The 12,522-nt window shown below is 36.0% G+C and overlaps 1 protein-coding gene across 3 annotated transcripts in view; it reads left to right on the forward strand.

Moving 5' to 3' along the window:
- The window catches only part of NXPH1 (neurexophilin 1), a 143,384-nt gene extending 135,476 nt beyond the window's left edge, over positions 1-7,908 (forward strand). For all 3 annotated transcript variants that reach the window (XM_027684809.1, XM_027684810.1, XM_027684811.1), the window contains exon 3: positions 5,961-7,908. In XM_027684809.1, the coding sequence (XP_027540610.1) occupies positions 5,961-6,722 (762 nt within the window). In that variant the 3' untranslated portion in view covers positions 6,723-7,908. The remainder of the gene's footprint in view (positions 1-5,960) is intronic.
- Positions 7,909-12,522: the final 4,614 nt, after the last annotated feature.

The raw sequence follows: 12,522 nt of genomic DNA on the forward strand, positions 1-12,522 counted from the left end.
AAACTCTCTCTCTGCAGTGGCTTGGTTCTCTTTCTGCTGCTGCTTTCCTTTTCTTCAGACAACTCTGTGTCTGCCTCAGCTGCATGCCGGCTTCTGCTGCTTCTTTGGTTCTTATCTGTTGGCTCTTTGGCACTGCTCTCCTTACGCTGCTGTCTCTGCTACTGCTCCGCCTGCCCACTCACAGTGGAGAAAACTCCTTCAGCTTTCTAGCTACAGGTACTTAGCCCAGTTTAACACTGTTCCAAGTCACTGCAGCCCCAGCCAAGGGGCTGGGGGAGCTGGAGGCCCCAAGGGGCTCCTGCCCCTGCTTCCTCGTGGCTCACAACATGGCCACTTCTTCTCCAACAACAACTACTACTCTCTTTTCCGGTCCAATAATATGTTTATATTTTACAGGAGCACTTTCTTAACTTCAGGGGGAAAACCTGGTTCAAACCATTACACCACTTTTGCATTCTCATTTGACACAGTAGATCAGGAGTTACTGTTCCATTTTTTGGACTCAGCTCAGTTTGCATTTTTTGATTGACCAACTCACATCCTTAATTTTTTTCATATCATGCAGCAAAAAGGCTTATAAGTTAAAACCAGAGAGGTTTACTTCTGTGAAATATTAGTATGTGTGCGTTTTTGTGTTTGTCCTCCCTTTCAAAAAAGTGTCAGATTGCAACAGGGTACAAGTCCTTCAGTATGTTTTACACGCCCCCACTGCCTTATTATAATCATATCTCCATCAACTTGCATTCTCAGTTTCTTTGTTTATCATCAAATTCCTGTAGAATATTGAATTTGACTTGTCTGGAAATTATTAATTAAATAAAATATTTAAATGCCACTGTAACTTTGTACAATGTGTAGGCAGGTATAGAAAGAAAAATTGATCTGTATAGAACAGTAAACTAGGTCCAGATTTTCCTTCACCCATTGCATAAGCAGGATTATTATGAGGACATGGGATTAACTGAAAACTTTCTGAGTGCTGTCCTGCCTTGATAACGGTTCAGCTTACTGTAATGTTCATCAGTACTTTTTAACATATATTGTTATCTGAGTTATCTTACTGAGGAAAGAAAATTCTGAATTCTTTTATACAGAGCATATGCAAACACAGTGCTGCCAAGTTCTTACAGTGTTATGCCAACAAAAACAATCTTGGTTTTGATTAGTTATTTACCTGAAGAGAGAGATTTACCACCTTGAGTATCAGATTGTTTGTTTATATTTTCATTTGCCCTCAAGTAGTCAGACATTTGGAGGAATAAATGCATAATTTCTAAACCAATACTATAATTATAGGTAATGAACTGTAACAGAGCTAGAATAAAAGGAAAATAGTGAGAAATCAAGAGGCATTCTGTACCTTTTTGAATTACTAATTTTTTAATCTCTAAATTTATCAGTCTTAAATTAATGTTAATATACCTATGGTTGATTTTAAACTGGGAAGAGGGCCTAAATCATCACTTGACACCTTCATGGATTCCCAAGATCCTTTTTCAACTTCATTTTCTCTGCTCCAAATGTTCAGGTTTGACCTGACAAAGCATTCAGGGATCAATGTCTTGAAAGAGAATTCCAAAATTTCTGAGACAAATAAACTTCCTATCCTTTAGGAAGTCTTAAAAGAACTACATATATTCATTAAAAAGTGTTTAATGATGTTAAACATCATTACAAAAAAAATTTCACCCTCAAAACAAAGGATACAGAATGAATGGAGTATTCTATTTTAATGGATTCAAAAATTCATTACAGATCAATTTCTGTCTTTTTTAATGGTGCTTTGGGATATGCCCAGTGGAACCACTGTCTTTGCTTCTTCATAGAAGAAGCAGAAGAAATGGAATAACAATTTTTCATTATTCATTATTCATTGGAAAATAGCTACCAAGCAGTCAGCTCCTGGTACTTTTTGCATATCAGTAGACTTTGCTAGGTAGTGGAGATCTGTACTTTCTATTAAAAGTACAAGACCAGAACCAAATGTCAGTCTGTCATGCTTAATGAGTGCTTTTCCAATGACATTTGTACCCTTGGATAAGCATTTCTAGATCTTTTTGCTCTTTACTATTTTTCTATATGCGCATTTTTTCCATCATCATCATTCAAATCCACTTCTAGCTATGCAGTCATGGAGGAAATCCCCCTCCTCAGCCCTCTTGCAACATTGATTTATTGCACTGCAGTGGGGTTGTGGGTTAACACTGGTGGGCAGTTAGGCAGCTAAGCACCTCACAGGTCTTCGCTTACTTTCTGCCTTTCCCAAGTGGGACAGGGGAAGAGGAATGGAAGAATAAAGGCAAGAAAACTTGGGAGTCAAGATAAAGAAAAGATTAATAAGTGAAGGATAAGTGGGAGAGAAGAGAAAGAGAAGAGAAAGAGAAGAGAAAGAGAGGAGAAGCAAGAAGAGAAAGAGAACAAACCAGAACAAGTGATGCAAAGCCAATGCTCACTAACTTCCAGGGGTAGAGCGGTGACCAGCCAGTTTCTGAACATAAGATGGCTAACCCCCTCTAAACCCACACTTTTCCTTTTAATTGCTAAGCATGATGTTACATATTATGGAATATATCTTTGGTAATTCAAGTTCTCTGCTCATTTGTGTCCACTCCCAATCCACTGTGCACCTCCCCAGTCTATTCACTTGAGGGGCCAAGAGAGAAATAGAAGGCCTTGTTGCTGGCAAAACTCTTGTTAAGCCAGAGCTAGAACATTAGTGTGCTGTCAGCATGTGAGTCAAAAGTCTAAACCATAGCACTATATGAGCTTCTACGAAGAAAATTAACTCTATCCTAGCTAGAGCCATTACAAGTGGACCAAACTTCCTGATGTTTCATTATAGAAGTGACACTTCGCTGTGGAAAAGAAGGCAACTCTGGTTATAGTGAACTAATTTATGAGGTAGAGTATGCAAGTTTCTTAATATATGCAGATACCCTCAAGGAAGAGGACAAAAAAACCTCTATAGAATTTAGGCTGCTCACTGTTTTATTATCCACTTGAAATTGGCTCTTTTTCCATGCACCACTAGAATAGGTCTGTGTTTCAGTTTCACACTACTAAGCGCAAAATCTCATGCATTTGCACACTCTTTCCTGTATTATTGCAGCCTTGCATTTGGAAAGGAGAGATCGAAGAAAATCGTGGATCTGTTCATGTGAAAAAACTGCTGCATTTGCAGAAATTCTATTACACAGCAATGCTCTGTGTTATTGGGTGTGTGAGTCTCTGAGGATACATATAGCTACTTTCTATAGCACACAGTATACTAACAGTATATGAGAAAGCAGTTGGTTGGAAAATGTTAGCGAAGAAAAATGAATTATAGAGCTTTTTTATTAACCCTTGTGGGCTGTTTTTTTAGTGCTTACACAGACACTTGACTCGGGAGGGCAGGTTCAGGCCTTTAATCATGAATACAGCCAGTTATCCACACTGAAAATCGCAGACAGAGGTCTCGGGGCTAACTGCATGACCAGAAGTCTTTCAGGTATTACAAAATCAATGACAGTAACAATCAATTGTATCTGTTAGATCAGGTATGAAGCAGTATAGAATGCATGGAATCTAAATTGTCTATTCCCATGAAATATGCTGGCTTTCAAAAAAACGTTTTTTCAATGTGATTCAATGTATTGGATCAGTCAGCAATCATTACAGAAAATATCTCCTTCCTTTCCTGAATGTTCAGTTTTATATATCTGAAAAAAAGGAAAGACCTCTTTTAAAGGCTTTTATACTCTTACATCTTGTAACATGGAAGTTGTAATGTAATCCTATGAAATGTAAATAATTGAAGATGAAGATGATTGAAGACGAAGAAAGGAAAACAAAGATTAAAAAAAACTGTGAGCAAAGAAAATTACAGTGATAAGCAGTCTGTATCCTACCTACAGATTACTAGCTTTGTTGGCTAACTGCTTAGATTCATAGCATGTTGACAGATTCAAGCTAGACAGGCACATTTTTCCTTTTAACCACATTTCTTTTCTTATTTTGCCCTCTTTCCCCATATCCCACAGAAAAAAAAATATATTCTGAGTCTCTTTCTCTCTTCCTGTGACAGTTTCATTGCTGCTTCATTAACCAGTGCACCATCAGTGCATTTTATTACAACTTCTCTCCTGGCTCACTGTGTTGATGCTAAAATGCAACTATGAACTGGCTACCAAAATGCTAGTCTGTGTCTAATCCTTCTGTCCATTCAAAAGAGGAGGAAGTAATATCTTTGGCAAAATCCTGAATTAAACCCATATTTTATCTACTATCCATATTGGCCCACCAACTTGAAATGCACTGGGGAGGTATAGTGTGGGGTGTGACAGACTTAATTATCTATTTATTTACTGTAAAAGGCTGGGGGCATATCTCCTATCTAATCAGTGTATTAAGACAGTTTGGACTGATTTTATGTATATGCCTTCAACTGACCTTGAAAAACTACTAAAGTTAATGAAAGCATGTTTAAATTTCAGAATTTTTAAGAAATGAAAAGGCCATGCTATGATAGATATCCTCTGTGACATATACCTCCAGTTGTACCAGTAGGGAGGGGACATGATTTGAATACTATCTGGTTTCCTGGGTAGGGAATGCACTCAATTCATTTTTAAGTGAAGAGAAAGATATAACTGCAAGTATGATAGAAGCATGTAAATCAGAGGAATAAAGGAGGCATATTCAGAATCTCATATGTAGCCATGAAAAGGGAAATAAGAAACTTGATGGCCTCTTCAGAGCAGTGCAAATGCTAGAAAATGGGGCAGTGTGTGTGGTGAAAATTTTCAGAGGGAATGGAATGTGTTGTCTGTCCCTTTCCATCCACGCGCTGCCCCACCAATTCCAGCACTCCCTGCAACACTCCATCAGAGCTCTCTGCCAGTGCTGCATGTTAGACAGCTGCGAGCCTGCATCTGTTTTCTGTTTTCCACTCAATTAAGGCAAAGAGAAATAATATAAATAAGACAAATTGCTCTGACAGTAAATTTTGTGACAAACTATGTCTGAAATATATGATTTTGTAGGAACTTGTGCAAGACTTTGTCTCCTTTCAAATGTGATTTTGCAAATTTTTTTTATTAGTACTTTTAAATTGGTGGCCTTATTTTTCTTGTAAGTACACAAAAGGCTTTCTGTCTTGCACAGATCACTATTTGATTTGGGGAGGAAATGGTGAAAAAAGAAATGAAGCAAGGAAGGAGAAATGCACGTTATACTAGATACAGACAAGGCAAATCAGTAGCTAGTCTGTAAGGGACTATAAGAAAACACTGTGACTCCTCCCGTATTAATTGAGGTGGATTACACAGTATGTACAGCTGTCGATGCCAAACTCATTAAAATTTTCATTATTCTTTATTTATTTTGTAGTTGTGACTGAGGGTCCCAGTCAAGAACACTGATCAATGTGTACTCATAAAAGGAGTAGGGAAATTATATTACTCTTATTAGATTCATAATGACATGGACTCTGAGCATGGTCAGGCTGGCACCACCAAGACAGCACCCTGACAGTGGACACTAGGGGCAGCAAAATAAAATGAATGTGACTGATAGTGGAGAACACAGCCACTTTGCAGAGAGAACATTCAAGCCAGAATGCTTTGCTCTGAGATGGCCCATACAGCCACATACAGACTGAAGGATGACAAGGCTATGTACCTTGTTTTTTGTAGTAATTCGTTACATACTCATCACTTACAGACATAACAGGAGAATATTTTGAATGTCTTGGGATTAAATCTGAAGGGCAGTGTAAAAAACTGGCAAAGGAGAATTAAGTAATAACTTCTTGGAAAATAGAGGAAAATAGACATTCCTGGTTTGGTTTACTGAGTAGAGAGATATAATTTAATTTCTCAAAAAAAAATTCCCTATGATTTTGAAATGTGGTCATTTTGGTCTCAGGTGGTAGCATTACATATCTCAATATATCTTTTCCTTCTTCCCTTCTTTTTCAGGTTACCTGTGCAAATTTAACAAATGGAGGAAAAACAGAACTACTAAAATCAGGAAGCTCCAAATCCACACTGAAGCACATATGGACAGAAAGTAACAAAGACTTGTCCATCAGCCGACTGCTGTCACAGACTTTTCGTGGAAAGGAAAATGATACAGATTTGGACCTGCGATACGATGCCCCAGAAACTTATTCTGAGCAAGATCTCTGGGACTGGCTGAGGAACTCCACAGATCTGCAAGAGCCTCGACCCAGAGCAAAGAGACGGCCCATTGTCAAGACTGGGAAATTTAAGAAAATGTTTGGCTGGGGAGATTTTCATTCCAACATCAAGACTGTGAAGTTAAATCTATTAATAACGGGGAAAATCGTTGACCATGGCAATGGGACATTTAGTGTTTACTTCAGGCATAACTCCACTGGTCAAGGGAATGTATCTGTGAGCCTAGTGCCCCCTACAAAAATAGTGGAATTTGACTTGGCACAACAGACAGTGATTGATGCCAAAGATTCCAAGTCCTTTAACTGTCGAATCGAGTATGAAAAGGTTGACAAGGCTACCAAGAACACACTCTGCAACTATGACCCTTCAAAAACCTGTTATCAGGAGCAGACCCAGAGCCACGTATCATGGCTCTGCTCCAAGCCCTTTAAAGTAATCTGTATTTACATTTCCTTTTATAGTACAGATTATAAACTAGTACAGAAGGTGTGTCCTGATTACAACTACCACAGTGACACACCCTACTTCCCATCAGGGTGAGGACCAACTTCTGTCTGAGACTGAAGCCTGGGGAATAAGAGGTTGTATGACAGGTCTGTAACCTCAAGGAGGAAGGCCACATCTATTGCCTGGAATGTGTCTACCTGCTGCTGCTGCTGTCAAATGGCTGCAAATATGTTAGTGGAAAACAATCTAATGTAATTTTTGCCCAGTCAGCTCCATGTATCAATCTAGGTGTAAATCACTATGGATTTGAAATAAAACCATACACATACACAGAGACACACATACTTTTCAGTGCACATTACTGAGATTCCTATTAAGAAAGCTTTCATTGTCTCATGTCTAAGGTTTAAGGATAACTCCTCATCAAGCGAAATGGATTAACTAGACAGAACAAGGTTTCTAACGCAGACTGTTATGAAAATCTCCTTGAAAGTCCTTCAAGTACATGCCAATCAATAATCCCCACTCATGCATTCTACTGCTTGAAGTAGCTGTACTGGTAAACAATACTGTAGGAGTAAATACTTGTTAAAATGGGAAAAATGTGTGTCTAGAGCTCAGTATTCCTTATTATATGAACACAGCAAAGCGTCATGACTTTTTCCAGCATACAGTAGGCACATTTGAGGCGGTGTTAGGTGGCTCTTTTTCCATGGAGTGAGCCTCTTCCTAGTAAAGATGGGCAAACATTTGGAATTTACATGTGAGCAGACATACTGGTTTCATGTTTCTCTGACCCTTTAAGCTCTGATTCTCTAAACTTGTTTGAGTTTAGGCCAACTGAGTTACTTAAAAACTGCAATTGATCTCTAAGAAGGAAAATGCCTGGCGGAGAACATGTAAGTTATAAGTGGCTGTCTTATCTTTATTACAAAATATTGTAACAAATTCAATATCCTAGTCTTCATTTGTATGAATGGTTTGTATTGTACATAATTTAACCAGTGTTATTTGAGCTGCTTATTAATATTAACTTGTAATTGTCTCTCTGCTTGTTATTGGTTAAAAACAGTCAAGGAAATGAGGAATCCATTTTATCAATGTAGCTGTAAACTCCATTAAAAGACAGAACTATGTACAAAGCATTTATTCAGCTAAAGTATTGTTGAAAGCTATACATATACAACATTACTACAGTCTGTCTGTATTTAGATATTTTATTTCCAGAGAAAAATGAACTGTACATAAAAATAAAAAATCTTAAAGTTGAGTTTCAATATGTACTGTGTAGATAGTAGTTTAAATGGTTCTGACAAGCAGATAACACTCCAAGTCTAATATGGTTTTCAATATCGTCTCTTTGCATATGCACATATATATATACCTCTATCTATAAATTTGTGTGTGTGCATGTTTGTGCGTGTATATGTACATGTGTGTGTGAGTGTGTGCAAATACATATATATGTTGAACATGTAAAAATTTCTTCGGCCCTATTTCTAGCAAGCAGATCTTATTATTGAAGGGTCTCGCTAACTTGAGCAGAAACCCCCACTTGGATAACAAATTACAGGTGCAGGGCTTTGTTTAAAATGATCCCTTATGATTTAGAAGTCGGAAAACATGGAGCCACTCTCCGTGTCCACAGGCCTGTCTTTGCCTTAATTCTAGCCTCCTCTGAGGTACTGATCTCTCTTTATGGAATGAAGAGATCCCTTTTTATGGTACAGGGGAATTTTCTTCCTATAAGCAAAAAGCTCATAGCTTTTATATATATATTTTTTTTTTTTCTTTGTGTGTGTGTGTGTGTATAGTGGCATACTTTACCCCCAACATCCAGGAAACCAGCAAATATAAGAAGTCCCTGCCTAAAAGAAGGCTGCCCAAAGAAGAACTCAGTATTTCATATCATATCTTTCAGAATTATCATTCCTGGTAATGTTTTCTTCCATCCTTCCTCCCTTACCTGCAAGTTCTGTGCTCTTGTGTCAAAGCTGTGAATGCAGATATGGGTCAGCTTCCAACTATGTCCAGTGTTATGAACAGCTTCTCCAAAATTCCCATAAACACTCCAAGAAGTGAAAAGTTTGAAACAACTGCCAGTTGTGAACCTCTCTTGCTGAAATGTGCAGAATTTAAATGAGATTGAAATAAAACAAGTGGATAACATTATTGAAAGTAAATGTTTTCCCATTGATGTGTGTGTAGGAGAGGAGACTTCCATATTATTATTGCTTTGGCTCCTTCAAATAGATACGCTTGTGGAAATTTCTTCATTATGTATGACATTTCCCAGGACAAACTTGTGACCCTGGACCCTGTGCAGATTTGGAGAAAGAAATTGTCCAAACCACACCATCCGTATTCTGATCTCACTCAGAAATATGCTAAGATACAAATTTTTTTAATTTGACAGGAATTGTGATTAAAATGGTAGTGTTTATCACTTGTGCTCTATGAAAAGTACTTGTTCTGAATATAAATCATGAGTTATTTGTGTTGTTACCAGTAGTTAAAACTTGGGTCTATTAAATCAATGGCAATTTTGTTATTGATTTCAATATAAATTTTCATTTAATAGTATGTTGAACTCCAGTGTTAAATATGATTAGCAATAGTAGCAATCTGTATTACAATTGAGCATTAGACACTTTGTATTCTTGTTTATATTCCTGAAAAACGGATGTGAAATACTATTGCTGGTACAGTTTCATTATTTTCTATATTTTTTAAAACTTCCCATAAATATATGAAATATATACATTCTGTTAATGTGTAAATATTTGTCCTCTTTTCAGGTAACATCCATACAAAGAAAGAATTATTCATCATGCAATGGTTTTAATCCTATTAATTGTGGTAGTTGGTACTTTATCTGCCTCTATCACAGTTAGTCATATTATTATTTAATCTTAAGCCTTTGAAGAACTCGTTATTCTTCATAAGCATTCTTGAGTTTGAACTTGAAAGAGTTCTTTTGGTGGTTGGGTTGTGAAACAGTGATCTAATATCAAAATAGATAATGTATAACTTAGGTGCTAGTTTATTGCATTTCGTTCAATCTATTTGGGAAATATTTTGTGTTTACTAACTTTGTTAAAGAATGTTTTTGGTTTTGCCATTTGAAAAAGGAATTTAATGAACATGAATGTGGTAATTCAGTTAAACAATGTATGTATGGGTATCTGGGTCTTGCACATGAACAATGCCTTAATGGAGTGCTAGACCAGGCAAATGTTGCCAGAGTATAACTCACTAATTCTAGACATAATAAAGATGTATATCTCTAAAGATATATTTTTTAGGATTAAAGAAGTTTAAGTTATTTATTTTTAAGAAACCAAGAGACTGTTTCTGTTTTTTTCTTTTTTTTTTTTCCTACCATTTTTATCATGCTTTGTGTCTTATTTTCACTACAAAGAGAAATCACAAAAAGGGATATTTTAATGGAACCAATTACTTCTGCTGCAAAAATACATGGATCATGCACTTTAGCAAATATCAGTATATTATACTTGCCTTGCATGGATCAGTGATATAATTTATGTGTAACTTCCTGTGCTTTTGAGAAAAGGAATCCAAGATATAGGAAACAGGTGTGCAAAAGCCATTGCAAAAGTCACTGATCAAAGTTCTAAACAGTGATGGAAAGCTGTAAGATATTCACTTGTTAGTGTTGTCAAAATACTTCGACATGGGGCAGAAAATATACTTCCTCATGAAATTGCTTGTAAGTTTTATCCTTTTCTCCCTTTTATCATTGATAGTAAGCAAACTAATAAATTCATCTTTACACAGACATTGTTTTTTAAAGTTTCCCTTGCTTAAAAGGTATGATGTCAGAAAATGTTGAAAATTACTCTAGTAATTTACAATAAACTAAGAAATATTCAAATTCGATTCATAGGAGAGCAGAATGGAAGTCTTCTTGTGTTCTAACTCATGTTAGCCTAGAGATTTAAGTAATACTGCTGGAGTAATTTGGTCAGAGGGCAGTTTTACCATGATTAATCATGATATCCTCATGTATCCTGAATCCTATGTTGTAACTTGCAATTCTGTAAGAATATCATAAACTGCTCCGAAAATTATGTGTTAGAGAATTGTGTAGGAAAACAAGGATTAAAACGTATTTACTACTCTTACAGTAAAATCAATCTAATGCTTAGAAACATGATCTGAAGAATTATTCTTCACCAGAAGAGAATGAACCTCAGTCTTTGTATCATGTGGATCAGTCTATGTCCTTCTATGGCAGAGGTAGCAAAATTGTATCTGACTACATTTAGTAATGGAAGAGAAGCTTTTCTCTAGTGATTTGTACTTAACTGCATGTCTAGCACTACCAGAGACTTCTAATGGCTGCATCAAAGATTTGTTGTGCTAGGAACTGCATAATACAGAAATGCTTACAATACCTATTCAGGAATTGTTTTGATGCCAGAACACTTAATTTTGAAGACAGTGTACTGCAGAGTTCTTGTGAACCATGTATTTATAAATTTAAAGCATACTGTTTAAGATTTTTTTTAAAATATACACAGTTCTCAAAAAAGAGACATATATAAAATGAGATACAAAATCTCATACATACATCGATGAAATACAAGCCACCCTGACCTTTCACAAAACTTCTGATTCAGTCTGGAGTTCATGGGAAGTGTAGCTTTTCCTGCAATGGAAAACTTAATTATAATTTACGCTAAAGTCTTTATATGAGTTACTGTTATGACTTTAATTTATGAATATGAATACTATTTCCAAAAACATTTTGACAGTGGAAGCACAGAGTATCATCTAATAAAAGTATTTTCCTTTTTTTCTTTTTTTTCTTTTCTAAATGGGCAGTATCTTACTGAAATTATGCTAAAATTGACAGACTAAATAATCTTCTAGGTAAAATTGAGAAAATAAATATTTATTGATATGATTAACACTCTTTCTGTTCATGAAAGGAACACTTACTAAAAATAAACTGTCATTTGTAAAGTTACAATAAATTGTGGGACTGTGGGAATATTGTGTTTCCTTGGGTAATAAATATCTGACAATATGATCTAATACATATAGCATGATCCCTTCAAAATGGTTGATCCATCTTATGGCTAAAGATGAATTTTTTTCATCTTTTCCTCTATTCTATGCTAATTAGTTAAAGTACCCAAACTAACAAGAACATTACTTTGTTTTGTACAGGAGTTAATTTTCTCATTAGAAAATATCTATACAATTTTTAAATTCTGTTTGAAATGCACACCTGGTGGATCTGTGCTTAAGCTTGGACTGATGCCCTGTGTATGGTATACATAATCTTAAATCCTTTATATTAGTTTGCCTTTGGGATGAAGAAAGAAATGTAGTTTTTTGTAGGTGCTTTGGATCAGGAGCAAGCCAATGACTCACCTGAACTTTAATTTTAAGAGAGCTATGGTCCTGTTGTCAAAGAAAGTATTTGAGAAGATGGAGCATGTATGAGATTTATTCCTCGTTCAAAGTGTACCTCAGGCATGTATCAAATAGAGATATTGATATAAGGGAATTTTAGTGGTGTGTGAAATGAACTTCTGTCTGTTGTTAACAGGAAATTAGAGGGACCAAAAGAAAATTTATAAAGTTGAAACAGTTCATACACATCACTGAAGATGTGGAAATTAGCTATCTCAAAAAAATCAGAGACTACGTCCAGTATTTTATGAAAGGGTTATTGAGTTTCTGGGAAAAGCCCAACGTATTTACAGATCTGTTCCTTAGTAAACAAGTAAAACTAGACATAGGCATAAATAACATGAGATCTTTAGTTCATCATCTAGGTCATAGCAAAACTAAAATGAGATGCAAAAGACTATGTGGAAACAGGTAACCTGGGGAAAAATGGAGTCACTTATAGAGCATG

The sequence above is a fragment of the Neopelma chrysocephalum genome, unplaced genomic scaffold (genome assembly GCF_003984885.1).
Source record: "Neopelma chrysocephalum unplaced genomic scaffold, ASM398488v2 Primary Assembly neopelma1_67, whole genome shotgun sequence".
NCBI classification, from domain to species: domain Eukaryota; kingdom Metazoa; phylum Chordata; class Aves; order Passeriformes; family Pipridae; genus Neopelma; species Neopelma chrysocephalum.